Raw genomic sequence first — 19,947 nt, 5'->3', positions numbered from 1 at the left:
TGCTTAAAAATAGCATGCTTTAATTTATTGTCTATTCAACATGTGCAGTGAGAGAATTGTTTTCAGACAATGTCCTTATCAGATACAACAGTGAAATGTAATGAAAACATTGTATTGGGTTGATTAGGTGATAGAACTGAGGATTGGGGGCATGCTATTTTCTACAGTATTTCTAATGAATAATTTAAAATTATTCCAAGTGAAATCGTCAGCTCTCATGAGCAACACTCTGTACTGCTGAATAGAGACAGTGAATGAATTCACCAACATATAAATTTTTTTCATTTAACACAGATTTGGAAGATAACTGGGCAATTGCTTATGCTTATAAATCTGAACCACTTAACATGACTGCAACTCTGCTTATCCCATATTAGAGAGGAAAAGGCAGCCATATCCTTGACAAAAACTGCTTCTTAACTGCAACTTACATTGTAAGATAGAGGATCAAATATGGGACCTCAGAAATTAGACTCTACATAAGGAATGCCATAGGGAGAAGGGGAAAGGAAACTATCTGAAGTGGTCTATTGTAAAAAAAAAAAAAAAAAAAAAATTGTGTCATTGCTTGAATCAAACTGTTTCCAATACTGCATATTGCACATTCTACTCAGAAGGAAATTTAATTTAGCTTATATAGATTTTTAAATTGCCAACATCCACTGGATCATCAAAAAAGCAAAAGAGTTTCAGAAAAACATCTATTTCTGCTTTATTGACTATGCCAAAGCCTTTGACTGTGTGGATCACAATAAACTGTGGAAAATTCTGAAAGTGATGGGAATACCAGACCACCTGACCTGTCTCTTGAGAAACCTATATGCAGGTCAGGAAGCAACAGTTAGAACTGGATATGGAACAACAGACTGGTTCCAAATAGGAAAAGCAGTCCATCAGGCTGTATATTGTTACCCTGCTTATTTAACTTATATGCAGAGTACATCATGAGAAACACTGGGCTGGAAGAAGCACAAGCTGGAATCAAGATTGCCCGGAGAAATATCAATAACCTCAGATATGCAGATGACAGCACCCTTATGGCAGAGAGTGAAGAGGAACTCAAAAGCCTCTTGATGAAAGTGAAAGAAGAGAGTGAAAAAGTTGGCTTAAAGCTCAATATTCAGAAAACTAAGATTATGGCATCTGGTCCCATCACTTCATGCAAATAGATGAGGAAACAGTGGACACAGTGTCAGACTTTATTTTTTTGGCTCCAAAATCACTGCAGATGGTGATTGCAACCATGAAATTAAAAGACACTTACTCCTTGGAAGGAAAGTTATGACCAACCTAGATAGCATATTCAAAAGCAGAGATATTACTTTGCCAACAAAGGTCCGTCTAGTCAAGGCTATGGTTTTTCCAGTGGTTATGTATGGATGTGAGAGTTGGACTGTGAAGAAGGCTGAGTGCCGAAGAATTGATGCTTTTGAACTGTGGTGTTGGAGAAGACTCTTGAGAGTCCCTTGGATTGCAAGGAGATCCATTCTAAAGGAGATCAGCCGTGGGATTTCTTTGGAAGGAATGATGCTAAAGCTGAAACTCCAGTACTTTGGCCATCTCATGCGAAGAGTTGACTCATGGGAAAAGACTCTGATGCTGGGAGGGATTGGGGGCAGGAGGAAAAGGGGACGACAGAGGATGAGATGGCTGGATGGCATCACTTCACTGACTTGATGGACATGAGTTTGAGTGAACTCCGGGAGTTGGTGATGGACAGGAGGCCTGGCCTGGCGTGCTGCGATTCATGGGGTCGCAAAGAGTTGGACATGACTGAGAGACTGAACTGAACTGAACTATATAGATTTTTGGAAAACTCAGTTTTTTAATTTATTATTATCTTTAACAGAATATATAGAAGCAGAGAAACTTTATTCATAAATTGTGTTTTGTCATATTTATATAAAAAGTATCTGGAAATACATAGGGTTTAACAATATATTACTTTTGATATGGGAATTCCAGTTCTGAAACTAAAATTAAAGAAATAATTTATAATAAAGTAAGTTTTATACATAGTGAAATCTATAACTACAGCAAACTGTCACTAATTTAAACACTGAACAATCATGGTTAAGTAGGTGCGTGAGTGCTGTCACTTCAATCATGTCTGACTCTTTACAACTCTACGGACTGTATGCCGCCAGACTCTTCTGTCCATGGCATTCTCAGGCAGGAATGCTGGAGTGGGTTGCCATGCCCATCTCCACAGGAACTCCCCTACCCAGGGACTGAACACAGGTCTCCTGAATTGCAGGCAGATCTGTTGCCACTAGTGCCAGCTGGGAAGGTACACCCAGTCAACTAAATATGAATATTCAAAAGAATTGTACTCAAAATTGTTTACCACTATGGGACCATTTTGCTTCTAAATTAAAATATCAGGATAAAATGCTATAGTTTACATAAAATTATAATCATATTTAAAAGAATACTGGAGGAAAATGTCATAATTTTTTTTCTACTTTTATATTTTGGAATTATGTTAACAAGCATTAGTTTTGTAAATGAGGGGGGAAAAAACACTAAAATATTTATAAGGAAAATTGTCCATTTCTGCAATGAATATATCCTGAAACACTAATTTGTAGCCTGGTCTTTAATCAATGTATTTTTGTTTACCTACTAATTGTGTAAGAGAGAAAAATGTTTGCAAAAATTTACTACTTTCATTTGGTAAGACAGTTCAAACAGATAAATATATTTTCAGTCAATGGGGAAGCTCTCAAATGTAGCTTAGCATCTAGTACTACAAAAGTAGTCTTCCTGACTATTGGCTGCTAAGCTCTCTGTCCCTGTCATTTCTCTCTCTCTGGGCACATCAGTTTAGGTGGTATCCTCAGGCATGTAAAAGGAAGGAAGAAGGGGTAAAAAGTCATCTCTGGTGACATGCATTACTGTTTAGACAGTAAATTATTAAACTATTTTTGGAGGTCCAATTTTACATTCTATATCAAAGCCTAAGCAAAGACATATATGTACACATACACTTTGCCTAGGTACCTTTTGATATCTAGAAATATATATTTATAGTAATAATGTTTACCTTTGAATACTTTTTAGTATCAAAAATAGAAATAAATTTGATGATTAAAAGTAATTCATTTAAATATGGTATGATATGTTTACTGGACATAATGTAGAGTAGCTATTAAAATCACATTTTAAAATAATATTAAATATTAGAAATGCAATTAAATGATGTGGGAAAATGCTCATAAATTACTCTTTAAATGTTACAAGTTAATATATAGCTTTGCATGTTTTTAGGGAAAAATAACATATTTTTCATGTAAAAAGGAATTCAAAATATATACAAAAACTGATTTGCAATGTGCCAGTGTGGGGTGATGAGACCATATTTGATGTTATATATACCTTTATTTAGTTTATTCAGTTATTACTTTACAAATTTTTATAGTGTGTATATATGTAGATGTCAATATGGTAATTATAAACAATTCATTAAAGAGCTTTTATGTTAGCTGTTTTAAAATTGAGGCAAAGAGATTCAAAATATTTACTAAAATTCTCTGTTTGTATATATGTGTTAACTTAAGAATAAATTGTATTTACCGAGGCACTGACCTCTGATTCATTAACAAAGTAAATTAACTTTAGCCACATTGCCAAAATATCCTCAAATAATCATGCAGCCATGTTTATTTCTCAGTGAGGCAAACCTCAAGTTCTCTGAACTGCAACTAGAATATATCAAAATGTTTTCTAGTTCAATGAAATTTTGTTATAATCTCCATATGGAAGAGGAACAAAGTAAACACATCTGCTCTACGAAGTTGTTCTTCTGAATATTTCAGAAATAATGAATTAGACTGCATTTCAGACTGGTTTGATTGGGAGACAGAAGGTATTTCTTCCCAAGGCTTGTAAATAAAATTTTATTAAATATATAAATACCTCAGTTCTTACATGCCAACATGTTCATCCCTGACTCCTGCTCTGCCAATTCCACACTTTCAAAATGACATTTCACTTCCTACTTTGTTGGATAGACTATCTTCTAAGATATATATATATATATATATATATATATATATATAAAGTCTCTTAGTCCTGTCTGACTCTTTGCGACCCCATGGACTGTAGCCCGCAAGGCTCCTCTGTCCATGGGATTCTCCAGGCAAGAATACTCAAGTGGATTGCCATTCCCTTCTCCATATGTATATGCTTAGTTGACTTCCCTGGAGGCTCAGAAGGTAAAGAATCTGCCTGCCAATACAGGAGACACTAGTTCGACCCCTGGAAGATCTCCTGGAGAAGGTAATGGCAACCCAGTCTAGTATTCTTGCCTGGAGAATCCCACTGACAGTGGAGCCTGGTGGACTACAGTCCATGGGGTCTCAAAGAATTAACGCAATTGTATGACTAACAATTGGAGAAGGCAATGGCACCCCACTCCAGTACTCTTGCCTGGAGAATCCATGAATCCTGGTTGGCTGCAGTCCATGGGGTCGCTAAGAGTCGGACAGGACTGAGCGACTTCACTTTCACTTTTTACTTTCATGCATTGGAGAAGGAAATGGCAACCCACTCCAGTGTTCTTGCCTGGAGAATCCCAGGGACGGGGAAGCCTGGTGGGCTGCCGTCTGTGGGGTCGCACAGAGTCGGACACAACTGAAGCGACTTAGCAGCAGCAGCATGACTAACACTTAAGATATGCTGAGTTGCTCACTCGTGTCCAACTCCTTGTGACCTTTTGGACTTCAGCCTGCCAGGCTCCTTTGTCCTTTGGATTTTTCAGGCAAGAATAGTGGAGTGGGTTGCCATTTTCTCCTCCATGGGATCTTCCCCCTCCCAAGGATCAAACCTGCATCTCTTATGTCTCCTGCACTGCAGGTAGATTCTTTACCTGCTGAGCCAATGGAAGTCCATTTATGTTACATTTACTCATCTATAGATGTATTATACATCTTTCTCTACCTTTCTCTGTATCTTATGAATATATTCAAAATTTGTATATAATTTTGACTACTTGGGTTTGTATTCAGATTACTGAATAAAAATGCAGATAATTAAAATTTTAATAAGATGTCACCACAAGCAATTGTAAGATTTGGAAGATTTATTATTTTGGCACAAGTATATCCCCAGTATTTATAATAACAAAATTTATGATTAACAAGCAAAAGTGAATCAGGTCAGCAATTTGCTGGTAAAGCTTCCTCCAGTTCACATAAACATCAAAAATATTCCATTAATATCACCTGTCTGTTATAATCATTTAATAGTTCAGTATAGAATCACCCCAAATTTTTTTCATATATAAGTGCATTCATTTATTTAAAAACATAAATGAGATCACATCATATATTACTCTATAACTTATTTTTATAATAATATACCTTGAAAAATGATCTACTTTTCCACTGTGGAAATTATGTATGGTCAAATTATTTATTTCAGCTTTGCTTAAAATTAAAGTTAAAATCATGGCAATTACTTTAATAGTACAGACTTTGGAAAAGTGCTGCCTTTTAAGTTATTGACATTGATTTTAAGAATTCAAATTTCTGAGCTGCCCAATGTAAATATGTATATGGATAATGGTAAAATTTTGTGAATATGCACAAGACTTGAAGATATTAAGAACATAAAAGCACTCAGGTTGCTTAGGGATCTTTTGTCACATTTATTTTTATTCTATTCTTAGTAAGCATGAAAGTTGCTCAATCATGTCCAACTCTTTTGACCCCATAGACTGTCACTTGCCAGGCTTCTCTTTCCATGGAAATTTCCAGGCTAGAATACTGGAAATGGGTAGCCATTCCCTTCTCCAGGAAATCTTCTGGATTCAGGGATTGAACCTGGGTCTCTTTCTTGCATTTCAGGCAGATTCCTTACCATCTGAGCCACAAGATAATCACCCATTTGAATTGTGATGCTGAAGAATTGATGCTTTTGAACTGTGGTGTTGGAGAAGACTCTTGAGAGTCCCTTGGACTGCAAGGAGATCAAACCAGTTAATCCTAAAGGAAATCAAACCTAAATAGTCATTGGAAGGATTTATACTGAGGCTGAAGGTCCAATACTGTGGCCACCTGATGCAAAGAGCTGACTCATTGGAAAAGACCCTGGTGCTGGGAAAGATCAAAAGCAGAAGGAAGCAACAGGGTTGGATGACATCACTGACTCGATGGACATGAGTTTGAGCAAACTCCGGGAGACAGTGAAAGACAGGGAAGCCTGGTGTGCCCAGTTCATGGGGTCACAAAGAGTCAGACATGATTGAGCAACTGAACAACAACAAAGTAAGTATGAAATTGATTCTTGGCTAGTATGTTTATAACATTCTTAAGAAAGATTCCAATTTATCCACAATGCTTTATCTTGATAAATCATCATTTACCTGTTACTAGACTGTTTATTTGATTTTGAAGGAAACTTTATTTCTCATGAATATTTTATTGGTAATTAGTTTCAAATTGACTCATAACCTTACCATATTTTAATTATTTATTGTGAATTCCCTGATCCTTTTTATAATTAGTAAAACTGCATAAACTGGTTAATATTCACTTGAAATGTAGAGGAAAAATAACATTTTATTCTCTTTTTATCCAAAAGTCCATAAAAATATAGCACAGACTTCATGACTTTAACACCTAAGAAATCTATTTTATCCTGGGTTTTAGAATCTGCCTTGCATTTCCTTCTGTGAGTGTTCCATAATTTATTAACTATTCAGTTTTTGATGGACATTCAGGTTGCTTCAGGTATTTGAAATTTTATAACACTTTGAAAACATTACTTGTACCAAATAGGTGATATATATTTGTTGAATGAGAAATTGTCTCTCGAGTTTCTTCAGGTCTTTGAAAGTAGGACTTTGGTTCTTTCTATTTATTAAATTCTATATCCCAAGGCCCTCAACTCATAGCACACATGTGTATCTCACTAAATTTTATTGACTGCTGAAAATGTTTTGTGGGTGGCTTGAATTAGGGCTACGGATGGGGACCCTCTTCCTAAAACATCCCTGAGTTGGATATGTGACTGGATGCCACAGATATTAACCATCGATGCAGAATGCCATGTGGATGGCAACGAAGAGGAACACAGCACTTACCTGGACCAGGAACATAGCTATGTGGTGAAACTCTCCACGGCCCCCTTGCTTCACAGGAACTGTCATGAAGAATTTGCTACCATCTCTAGAAAACACGGGCTCCTCATTCTAAAAAACAGAAGCACGTATAACAATCTCAAAAGGGCATCTGAAAATTGTGCTGCCAACTACTACCAATACATTCATGGATTAGACAAATAATTGGTTTATTTTGGCAAAAGATTGAATTATTATTTAAAATATAAAAGTATCATAATATTTTTAAAGTGAACTCAGTGATGCTTTAGGCACATGGGCATATGTGTGTTTTTGAAAGGTGAGATGGATGGAAAAGTATCTTGCATATTGAATAGAAATAATTCACAATTAGACTAAAAACAGTTTTAAAACTGGTTCAGAAAATAATTTTCATATCTTCACATGTGATTGTGCTTAGAGATGTACCCTTAAAAAATTAAGAAAATATGAGCAGCTGTAACAGTTTATCAAAATCTTTTTTTAATTTGGAAATTGTATGACATACAGTATTTAATACATCTTCCTGAAATCTTTTACTCAGCAAGTGAAGTTATTGAAGATACATTTCTGATGATGTTATATAAATTTACTGTAAATACAAAAATGAAAAGACTGCAAAATTGGAACCAATCAGTTGAAAATGATTTAATTCAAATTTCCCATCCTCACTGCTCACTTTTTCACGAACACACAAACATAGATGCCCATTTGATGATTTTTTTAATTAAACTTCAGTGGCATGCTAAATCAATACAATTGTTTTTGAAAATTAAATGATGGAGGCTATACTTATAGACTGCTTTCTCTTGCATAAGAGGAAACATTAAGAAATTGGATTTATATAACAAAAAATTGAGCTCTTTCTTTTGGATTAGTGAGAGTGACTATGTTGTTTTTGTTCATTCCCTAAGTCCTGTCCGATTCTTTGCAACCCCATGGACTGCAGTGTGCTAGGCTCCACAATTCCCTGGAGTTTGCTCAAATTATTGCCTATTGAGTTGGTGATGCTATTCAACCATCTCATCCTCTGTTGCCTCCTTCTTTTGCCTTCATTCTTTTCCAGCATCAGGATCTTTTCCAATGAGTTGGCTCTTCACATCATGTGACCAAAGTATTGGAGCTTCAGCATCAGCATCAGTTCATCCCCTAAATGAAGCAGGGTTGATTTCCTTTAGGCTTGACTGGTTGGATTTCCATGCTGTCAAAGGGACTTTCAAGAGTCTTCTCCAGCACCATAATTCAAAAGCAATAATTTCTCGGCACTCCACCTTCTTTATCTCACATCTCTACATGACTACTGGAAAAAAAAACATAGCTTTGTCTATACAGACCTTTGTGAGCAAAGGAATGTTTCTGCTTTTTAATACACTATCTAGGTTTGTTATAGCTTTCCTTCCAAGGAGATAGAGTCTTCTAATTTTATGGCTGTAGTCACTGTCTGCGTTGATTTTGGAGCCAAAAAAAAAAAATAAAATCTGTCATTGCTTCCACTTTTCCCCCTTCTATTTGCCATGAAGTGATGGCACCAAATGCCATGATCTTCGTTTTTTGAATGTTGAGTTTCAATCCAGCTTTTTTACTCTCCTCTTTCACCCTCATCTAAAGAGACTCTTTAGTTCCTCTTCACTTTCCATCATTAGAATGGTATCATCTACATATCTGAGGTTATTGATATTTCTCCTGACAATCTTGATTCCAGCGGGTGAGTCATCTAGCCTGTCATTTTATATGATGTACTCTGCATATAAGATAAGTAAGCAAGGTGACAGTTATTTGGCCTTGTTCTATTCCTTTCCCAATTTGGAACCAGTCAGTTGTTCCATGTCTATTTCTAACTGTTGCTTTCTTGACCCACATGCAGGTTTCTCAGGAGACAGGAAAGGTAAGGTGGTCTGGTATTTTCATCCCTTTAAGAATTTTCCATAGTTTGTTGTGATCCACCCAGTCAAAGGCTTTAGCATAGTTCAAGAAGCAGAGGTAGTTATTTTTCTGGAGTTCTATTGCTTTTTCCATGATCCAATGGATGCTGGCGATTTGATCTCTTGTCCCTCTGTCTCTTCAAAACCCAGTTGGTACATCTGGAATTTCACAGGTTACATACTGTTGAAATTGAACTTGAAGGATTTTGAGCATAAACTTGCTAGCATGTGAAATGAGTGAAATTGTACTGTAGTTTGAACATTCTTTGGCATTACTCTTCTTTGGGATTGGAATAAAAACTGACCTTTTCCACTCCTGCAGTCACTGCTGAGTTTTCCAAATTGCTGACAAAATGAGTGCAGCAGTTTAACAGCACCATCTTTTTAGGATTTGAAATAGGTTAGCTGGAATTCATCCACCTCCCCTAGCTTCATTAGTAGTAATGCTTTCTAAGGCCCACTTGACTTCAAACTCCAGGATGTCTGGCTCCAGGTGAGTGATCACACCATAGTGATTATTAATGGTAACATTAAGACCTTTTTGTATAGTTCTCTCTTGCCACCTCTTCTTAATCTCTATTGACCTTAATCTCTATTTAGGTCATTACTGTCTGTCCTTTATCATGTCCATCTTTGCAAGCAATATTCTCTTGATATCTCCAATTTTATTGAAGAGATCTCTTTTCTTTCCCATTCTATTATTTCCCTCTATTTCTTTTCATTTTTCATTTAAGAAGACATTTTTATATCTCCTTGCTCTTCTCTGGAACTCTGCATTCAGTATACCTTGCAATTTCTCCTTTGACTTTTGCTTCTCTTCTTTCTTCAATGGTTTTTAAGCCTCCTCAGACCACCCCTTTGCCTTCTTGAATCTCTTCTTGTTTGGGATGGTTTTGGTCACTGCCTCCTATACATTGTTTTGAACCTCAGTCAATAGTTTTTCAGGCACTCTGTCTACCAGATCTAATCTCTTAATCTGTTTATCACTGCCACTGTTTAATCATAAGGAATTTTATTTAGATCATACCTTAATGGCCTAGTGGTTTTCCCTACTCTCTTAAATTTAAGCCTGGCTTTTGTAGTAAGGTGCTCATGATCTGAGCCAGAGACAGCTCCAGGTTTTGTTTTTGCTGACTCTATAGAGCTTCCCCATCTCTGGCTGCAAAGAACATAATCAATCTGATTTTTATATTGACCATCTGGTGATATCCATTTGTCAAGCTATCTCTTTGGCTTTTGGAAAAGTGTGTTTACTGTGACCAGCCTGTTCTCTTGATAAACTCTGTTAGACTTTGCTCTGCCTATTTTGTACTCCGAAGCCAAACTTGCCTGTTCTTCTGGATATTTCTTGACTTTATACTTTTGCATTCCAATCCCCCATGATGAAAAAGGACTTCTTTTTAGTGTTAGTTCTAGAAGATGTTGTAGGTCTTCATAGGACTGGTCAACTTCAGCTTGTTTTCCATCAGTGTTTGGGGAATAGACTTGGATTACTGTGATGTTAAATGGTTTGCCTTGGAAAGGAACCAAGACCATTCTGTCATTTTTGAGATTTCACCCAAGTACCACATTTCAGTCTCTTTGATTGACTATGAGGGTTACTCCAATTCTTCTAAGGGATTCTTGCCCACAGTAGTAGGTATAATGGCCATCTGAACTACATTCACCCATTCCTGTCCAGTTTAGTTCACTCTTTCCCAAGATGTTGATGTTCAATCTTGCCCTCTCCTGCTTAATCATGTCCAATTTACCTTAATTCATGAACCTAAAATTGCAGGTTCCTATGCAATATTGTTCTTAACAGCACCCAACTTGACTTTCACCACCAGACACATCCACAACTGAGTGTCATTTCTGCTTTGGCCCAGCCACTTCACTCTTTTTGGAACTAATGGTGATTGTCCTCTGCTCTTCCCTAGGAGCATACTGGACACCTTCCAACCTGGGAGGCTCATGTTCTGGTGTCATATCTTTTTGCCTTTCATACCATTCATGGGGTTCTTGTGGCAAGAATACCGAAGTGATTTGTCATTTCTCCCTCCAGTGGACCACGTTTTGTCAGAATTCTTCATTATGACCCATCTGTCTTAGATGACCCTGCATGGCATGGCTCATAACTTCAATGAGTTACACAAGCCCCTTCTCCAAGACAAGGCTGTGATCCATAAAGGAGAAGAGTGACTATACATATGGTATAAAGTAAGGCTTTGATATGGTTTCCTTAACAGGTCTTCAGAATGGCTCAAGCACTGTTAAATGACCTGATCCTCCACTCTCTCTCATCTCTTCTTCCTTCCTTCTGCATCCTGCATTTTTCTGTTCCAGAGTCTGCACATTTTAACTTTTTTCCCTCACTTTGTCTGGCTCTTTCTCAGCCCTCACTCTTTCTTTCACTCTCTTTTTTGGTGGAACTCATTTATTTTTATTATTGGAATAATGTTGATATACAATGTTGTGTTAGGTATACAGCAAACTGAATCGGTAATACATATATCCACTTTTTTAGATTTTTTCCCATATAGGTCATTACAGAGCACTGAGTAGATTTCCCTGTGCTATACAATAGGTTCTTATTTATCTATTTTGTTTATACTCATGTGTGCTCAGTGACTCAATTGTGCCCAACTCTTTGCAACTCCTTGGCTATAGCCCACCAGGCTCCTCTGTCCATGGGATTCTCCAGGCAAGAATACTGGAGTGGGTTGCCAGTTCCTTCTCCAAAGGATCTTCCTAACCCTGGTATCAAACCCATGTCTCCAGGGTCTTCTGCATTGCAGGTGGATTCTTTACCACTGACACCTGGGATAGTAGTGTGCATAAGTCAATGCCAGTCTCCCAATTTATCCCTCCCTTCCCTTCCCCCTCAGTAACCAAAGTTGGTTTTCTACATCCATGACTATTTCTGTTTTGTAAGTAAATTCATTTGTACCATTTTTTTTAAAGTTCCACATTTAAGCAATAACTTACGTTATTTTTCTTTCTCTGACTTACTTCACTTAGTATGACAATTTCTAGGTCCATCCATGCTGCTGCAAAAAGATCTTAATTGATCTCATCCTTTCTCTGCTCTAAATCTACCTTATCAGGCACGTGTTTTCTGGTAATCCCATGTAAATTGTGATTGGGGAAACTAGATCATCCATCTGTATTTGAATCCCCCATCACTCTTTTAGCACCTTTCTATTTTGTCCATACCACCTAATACCATCCAACATATATTTTATGTATGTATTCGTTTGTTTGTATATGAATGGATGTGTGTATGTGTGCATATAGGTAGGTAAGTAGATGGGAAGTAGAAGGCGTTCTTCTATAGAATGTAAGCTCCATGAGGCAAAAACCTTGTATTCTTCACTGCTCTGCATTTGGCACCCAGGACAGTGACTATTGAATAAGCTGTATTTAATAATCATTTATTGAATGAATAAGTAAATTAATAACTATTTAATAATCTTGAGTCTGATTCTGGTTTCATTAGTAAAATAGAAATATCTTACTAACATTTCTATCTTACTAATAGAAAATATAATAAATATTTTTATTCTTTTTTAATTATTCTATTTATTTTATTCTATTGTTACTAATAGAAAATATAATAAATATAAAAAATAAAAATATTATTTTTACTGTATACTTTATGGACACTCATGAAAATGTAAATGGTATGTGTAATAAATTTGAAAGTCTGAACTAATACAACACAAGGGTGGGAAAAATGCTTTGCAAGGCAGATAATAAATACTGACAAGATATTTGATGGAGAGAATCACATTCTGCAGTGTGATTTGTTGTTCAGTCTCTCAGTCATGTCTGACTCTTTGTGACCCCATGGAATACAGCAGGCCAGGCTTCCCCTGTCCTTCACCATCTCCTGGAGCTTGCTCAAACTCATGTCTATTGAGTTACTGATGCCATTCAACCATCTCATCCTCTGTCATCCCTTTCTCCTGCCTTCAATCTTTCCCAGCATCAGGGTCTTTTCTAGTGAGTTGGCTCTTTGCATCAGTTGGCCAAAGTATTGGAGCTTCAGCTTCAACATCAGTCCTTCCAGTGAATATTCAGGACTGATTTCCTTTAGGATTGACTTGTTTGATTTCCTTGCAGTCCAAGGTACTTGCAACAGTCTTCTCCAACACCACAGTTTAAAAGCATCAGTTCTTCAGCTCTCAGGCTTCTTTATAGTCCAACTCTCACATCCATACATGACTACTGGAAAAACCATAGCTTTGACTAGACAGACCTTTGTTGGCAAAGTAATTTCTCTGTTTTTTTAATAGGTTTGTCATAGCTTTTATTCCAAGGAGCAAGCGTCTTTTAATTTCATGGCTGCAATCACCACCTGAAGTGATTTTGAAGCCCAAGAAAGGAAAGTCTGTCACTCTTTCCATTGTTTCCCCATCTATTTGCCATGAAGTGATGGGACCAGATGCCATGATCTTCGTTTTTTGAATATTGAGTATTATTGCAGATTTTGTACTCTCCTCTTTCACCTTCATCAAGAGGCCTTTAGTTCCTCTTCACTTTCTGCCATAAGGGTGGTGTTACCTGCACATCCAAGGTTCTTGATATTTCTCCCAGCAATCCTGATTCCAGGATTCATCCAGCCCAGCATTTCCCATGATGTACTGTGCATATAACTTAAATAGGCAGGGTGACAATATGCAACCTTGATGTACTCCTCCCCAATTTGGAACCAGTCCATTGTTCTATGTCTGGTTCTAACTGTTGCTTCTTGCCCTGCATATAGGTTTCTCAGGAGGCAGGTAGGGTGATCTTTATTCCCATCTCTTGAAGAATCTTCCATAGTTTGATTTGATCCACACAGTCAAAGGCTTTAGCAGAGTCAAAGCAGAAGTAGATGATCTTCTCATATTCTCTTGATTTTTCTATGAACCACTGGATGTTGGCAACTCTGATAGAGTCAAGAATTCTGTATTTTCTATCCCTTGCCTATATGTAATATCTCTCTCTGCCTTTTCAATGAGACTTCTTCTGTCTGAAGTAAGCTTTCACTCATCTTTTTTGTGCTATATCTTCCTCATTTTTTACTTAAACTCAAAACAGAAACCATTTTTAAATTTCTGTAGCTAGAAAGCCCCTCTTATTTAGGAAATCTATCCCTGGAGACTCTAAGTAGTACTCTGTATTCATTTCTCATGACTTTCAGTGCACTCTATTATATGGTTGACTTCCTTCACTAGGCAAGTAATAATTAAACTAAGTTTGTAATTTTATTTTTTTTCCCTAGGACACAGTAGGTGACCTACTTATAACTGCACAGATGAATGCATGTGTACAATGGGCAAAAATATTTGTTACATATATCACTTTATCTACTACATTTACTCCAAACTATTGGCTCCTCCCTATTCAAGATTCTGCTCCTGTGCTTTACTCCAAAATTAAATCTGAGCATTGTCCTTTTTATGTTAGTCCCTCTTCCTCCAATTCTCATACCTTGGAAATAGTTCATTTTAAGGAATAGATGGGCGTTATAATTACTAATACATTTCTGGGTTTAAAAACTTTCACCACTGGACAGAAACTAGTTATACAGCTCTATATAGAGCCTTTCCTACAATCAAATAAAGAATGAAGCCAATCTCACTGTCCATGTTTATGACCTTAAGCAAGGCAGTGTTTATGACACACAGGCCAATGAACTGAGGATAGCACACTTTACCTCTTGACCAAACATTTTTTATACTGGTTATTCCAATTATAAGTCTCTTGAAAGCTAGCAGAAACATGCTCACTTCTCTCTGCTCTTCTCACCAAACAGAAAACAAGCATGAGTATTACATTAAATTTCTCATTTTCTTGGAAAGTTGCTTCACCTTATTACACATTCTCATCCTTTTAATTTCACTGAATTCTAAGTATTTCATGAAATTCCCTTAGAACTTTTTGAGAAAAAATCAACTGTAACAAACTACTTCCAACATTTTCTTATTGAATACTTGATAACTGTGTTTTTTTAATTTCTATTAAATATTCATAAATTTGGGACTTAAAATATAGGTAACATAATCCTAAAAATTCATGCATTGTGTTGTTGTATGTTAGACTATTATGAATGTCACTGACGATTAAAGTAGGTTTAATAATGCAGGTAATTTAGAATAAATCCATATCTATTTTTATTATTTTCAATTATTTAACTTAATTTTGATTTTTTTTTTTGCTAAATAAAGTCAGTTTTTCCCTCAATTTAATTTTGCACATTGATTACGATTAAATAGTTCATATTGTTATCTATGGAGAGAGAGATGACAGATGGATGATAGACTGACAGACAGGCAGATAGGGAGACAAATGTATCTACAGCACATTCACAATCTTTCTTACTCTTTTTTTTTTTTTATTCAACAGGTACATATGGAACTCTTCTTATAACCAGACTGTATTTTAAGCATTTGTTATATAATTAATAAAAAAAAAATGAACAAAATTCTTGTCCTTGTGAAGTTTGTAAATAAAAAAATCTCAGAACTAACTGTGTAAGTTTACATAAATATTGCACTGGACTTTAAGTTTTATTGGGGGATGTTATTTGACTAGGGTGTTTTGAAGAGGTGACTTCTTAAGCAGGTAATATAGGCTGAAGTTTGACAAATAAGCAACTTTCAGGTAAGAAAGCAATTTAGAAAATTCTGTTCAGAAGGAAGAGTTCACATAAAGGTCTGGTGAATATGAGGGCTAATGGAGAAAATGAGAGAAAAGATGATACGACAGAGTTGGAAAAGATGATATGACAGAGCTGGAAAAGCTTTCAAATTAATCTCTTATAGACCCTTCAAGGATGTTGGTCTTTATCTATAGAACAAAGGGGAGATACAAATTTTCAGTTGTGAGAGAATATCAGAGTGTTTGGGGCAGTAGAATTAGCTATGTATTTTGAAAAGATCACTCAGCCAGGCTGAAATGTGGAGAAGAGATTGGCAGCTTCCTAAGGGATTGAGAGTTCACCAGTCAAGGAGGATGTGCAGTGCTGATACTTTGATCCTGTATAGTGTTTGTGAATTGGAGAAAAGTAAATGATGTGAAATCTTTGAGAGTAAATCAAAATAACTTGGTGATGAGTAACATATGCAGATAAGGATAAAAAAGTTCAATAATCCTCAGTAGGTTTATGATTTTGATAGCTGGGTGGATAAATACGCCTGTGACTTCTATGATAAGAATACAGACTTACTGGAAGAGAATGGAGTTTAGTTTGAATCTGAGGAGTATGCTGTTACTTTTATAGATTTAGGAGAAGATGCCAAGCATGAGTTTGTGTATATATCAGAACTCAGAGAATTGAGTTGCCAGGGGCCATACAGTCAGAGGTAGCAATTGAAACCACAGACATATATGACACCCAGGGAGAGAATATGAAATAAAAGAGCACTGTAAAGAACAAAACAAATCAAAACCAAATAAGCCAAGCAAAACATTTCCTTTGCAAAAAGCAGTGATGAAGTTAGTAGTAAAATGGGTTTATCTATATTTGAATAATCTTGTGTTTCCTTCTGAAATATTCAGTTAGTACGTTGTGGAGATGTTTATGATCATCCGGATTCTAGCTCCATTTATATCACAAGCTAGCACTGTGTAAACTAGAAATTATCTAAGGAAATGTTCATCTGAATAGCAATTTATGTGGAGACTTGGTCAGCTTTCTGGGCAACTTGAGCAATGCTGATGGTTCCTAGTTTATATGGGCTGCACCTTTTTATTCAACACAAATATTTACTTTTACGAATGGTCCCAAAAATGGATCCTGGTAATAATTCAACAACTTGCGTTCTATTAAAAAAAAAGTAATCTTTTCACAAATGATGTTATAAAACCCAGGTCATATATATTTTAACAAAAAAGACTCATTTATTCAAGCATACCAGAGCCTTAAATTCATAGAACTGAAATAACTTTTAAGAAAAAGTTATATATAAAACAAAAGAGCAAATATGATAGAGATGATGACAAAATGTGACATAAAGAGACCGTCTGTACCATACCTGTTTAGACAGCCACGTATCTGATGTCATCTCATATTTCTGAAACAGAACAATTAAATCCATGAAGTATCTAAGGACCAGAATGAGCATGCATTGATTTCACTTTTTTGCAACAATGTTATCCTTCAGGCACTTTTCCCCTCCTTGCAGCTAGTGAAATACCTTGAGAAATCCCATAGTCATTATTGATTTAAGCTGAATGAATAAGTAGAGAACTGAAATGAAGTGCTTTTCTTTGGTGAACCCCTTCAGGATTCTCAGTTGTGCTTCACCAGAGATAGAAGATAACTTTCCAATTCTGTTTGATTACATCATTCAAACTGTTTTGAGTCACTAGACAACCGTCTCTTTTCACCTCTGGCCATCATCAGAATACAAAATGATTAAGACCTTCCAAAAAAACTGGGCAAACAGCAAGGAATAAAATTTAAGAGTGGACATACTGTCATTCGATCCATTCTTACCATAGTCACTCTTTCCCCTTAGGTAAAATAATTAAACATTTGAAATGGCAAAGCTTTTTGTATCTTTAGAATAATTTCACACATGATCAGAATAAAATTACATATCAAAAAGCAAACTTAGACTAATCTCAATTTGAATATGTGTATATAAGGCAAATTTTAGTAATGCTGTTTACATGTAGCAACTTATATCTTATGGTTCTCTGGAAAAATGATTCTATAATAAAAGTATTCAAAAGGAGAAAACTAAATCAGAATATATTGGTGATTTTACCTGTATGCAAAATTATATCATTTCAAATTATAAATAATAATAATTATTTATTTATAGTTTGTTTTTACCAATTTTCCCTTTTAAATACATATTATTATTATATAACTACTAACCATTTCCCTTTTTCAGGGCATTTCTCTTCAAATAGATTTTTTCTTAATTTATATACCTATATCAGAAAAACATCTAACTGAATCATTCCTTGATTTCCTATTCATATTTTGACAGTAATCATCCTTGATATCTGTAAACACAGATACAACATGGGGAGAGGGGAGGAGAGGGTGAGATGTATAGAAAGAGTAACATGGAAACTTACATTACCATATGTAAAATAGCAACAGGAATTTGCTATATGGCTCAGGAAACTCAAACAGGGGCTTTGTATCAGCCTAGAGGTGTGCAATGGGAAGATGGGAGGGAGGTTCAAAAGGGAGGGGATATATGTACACCTATGGCTGATTCATGTTGAGGTTTGACAGAAAACAGAAAAATTCTGTAAAGCAATTATCCTTCAATAAAAAAATATATCAATGCCACTGCTTATTAGTGTCACTAAGTTTTGTTACAATGCACAAAGTTCCAAAATTTCACATGCAATTATTTGTCTTACTATTTCAATTATAGTAGAAAGTAAAATCTTTCTAACTCCATAATGAAATAGAAATAGAATATCAATAAGGTATCAATTCTAGAACATGATTGGGTTCTTATAGCTTTTCTATTGAAGCATTTTGCCTATATAGATTATCCCTACCTATATAGACAATTGACAGGGTTTTTCTAACTAGAACATATGCATGAACAATTTGTAAAAGACTTTGTAATCAACTGACTAGGAAACCATCCAGAACACTTAAAAAAATAAATAATGAAATTCTGATCAGCCTATAAGCCAGTCAGATGGAAAAAGATAATTAAAACATATTTTATAATAAACACAAGCTAAATGTAAAGAAAATCAGTGAAACCCAGTAAGTAAATGGCTGATGCCCATCTATTGTACTTTGTTGTCATACTATGTTCATCTTTCCAATCACAAATAACTTTTTTCCTCTTTAGTTCTACCTTTTACAGACCATTTAAAAATAATGTTTAAAAATACTTGTATAATTTGCATATAGTGAAATGTATAGGTCTTAAGTGTATGTGATGAGTTTTGATAAATGTATTTACCTCCCATCAAGACATGAGAATTTTACATTTTTAAACACATTCCCTCAAGTCCCTTCACAGAGGTTTCAAAAGACAGCTACTCCTACAAACTCTTTTTCCATAGATAGTTTTGCCTGTTTTAGAAATTCAGATAACTGTAGTCACATATTATATATTGTTTTGTGTGGGGTTTCTTTCACATCACATGTTTTTGTGAATCATTCATACTGTTGAGTATATCAGCATTCTGTTTCAAGTTGCAGATTGGAATGTCATTGTATTGATATGCTTTGTTTTGTTCGTCAGAAGTTTCTAATTTTGATGATGTATACTTCATTTTTTTCTTTTACAATAAATGATTACTTTGTCTATTCAATATAGTGAAGTTTTATTCCATCTTTTCATCTAGAACATTGATGGTACTAGCTCTTAGATTTAAGACTTCAATGTGTCTCAAATTAGTTTTAGAATATAATGTAAGAAATGTCAACCATCCTTGTATTTTCCATCTGATTATTGATAGTTCCAGCATCATTTCCCCCAATTGCATTGTTTTGGCACCTATGTTGATTATTGATCATATAAATATGGATCTATTTCTAGAAAGATTATTCAGTACAACTGATCTATTTGTGTGTGTGTTCTCTTCCTCCACTACAATCTCAGTTTCTGTCTTTCTGGTTATTCCTGAAACTATGTAGTAAATCTCCTCCAAATTTTTTTTTCTTTTTTAACTGGATTGATTTAGCTGGCCAGGTATTTTGCATTTCCAAATGCATTTTAAAACCATCCTTTCTATTTCTACCATAAAAGTCTGCTGAGATTTTAATTGGTATTGTATTGAAACTACAGTTCAATTTGAGTAGAACTGACATCTACAACATTAAGTCTTGTGATACAGGTATGTAGCTTAGCTTCTGTTTATGTAGGTCTTTTCCAATGCCTTGCAGGAATGATTTAGTTTTCAATATTAGGACTTTGCCACTCTTTGTTAAACATATTCGTATGCATTTAATGTTTTAAAGAT

The 19,947-nt window shown here is 35.4% G+C and overlaps 1 protein-coding gene across 1 annotated transcript in view; it reads right to left on the bottom strand.

Annotated features, from left to right (window-relative positions):
- DPP10 (dipeptidyl peptidase like 10) overlaps positions 1-19,947 on the bottom strand; it is an 802,980-nt gene that overhangs the window by 78,639 nt on the left and 704,394 nt on the right. Inside the window, exons 12-13 of the mRNA XM_055572870.1 lie at positions 17,028-17,066; positions 7,088-7,195 (exon numbers count right to left, since the gene is read on the bottom strand). Of these exons, the coding sequence (XP_055428845.1) occupies positions 7,088-7,195; positions 17,028-17,066 (147 nt within the window). The remainder of the gene's footprint in view (positions 1-7,087; positions 7,196-17,027; positions 17,067-19,947) is intronic.

The sequence above is a fragment of the Bubalus kerabau genome, chromosome 3, assembly GCF_029407905.1.
Source record: "Bubalus kerabau isolate K-KA32 ecotype Philippines breed swamp buffalo chromosome 3, PCC_UOA_SB_1v2, whole genome shotgun sequence".
NCBI lineage: Eukaryota > Metazoa > Chordata > Mammalia > Artiodactyla > Bovidae > Bubalus > Bubalus kerabau.
This window is presented reverse-complemented; position numbering and strand designations above follow the sequence as displayed.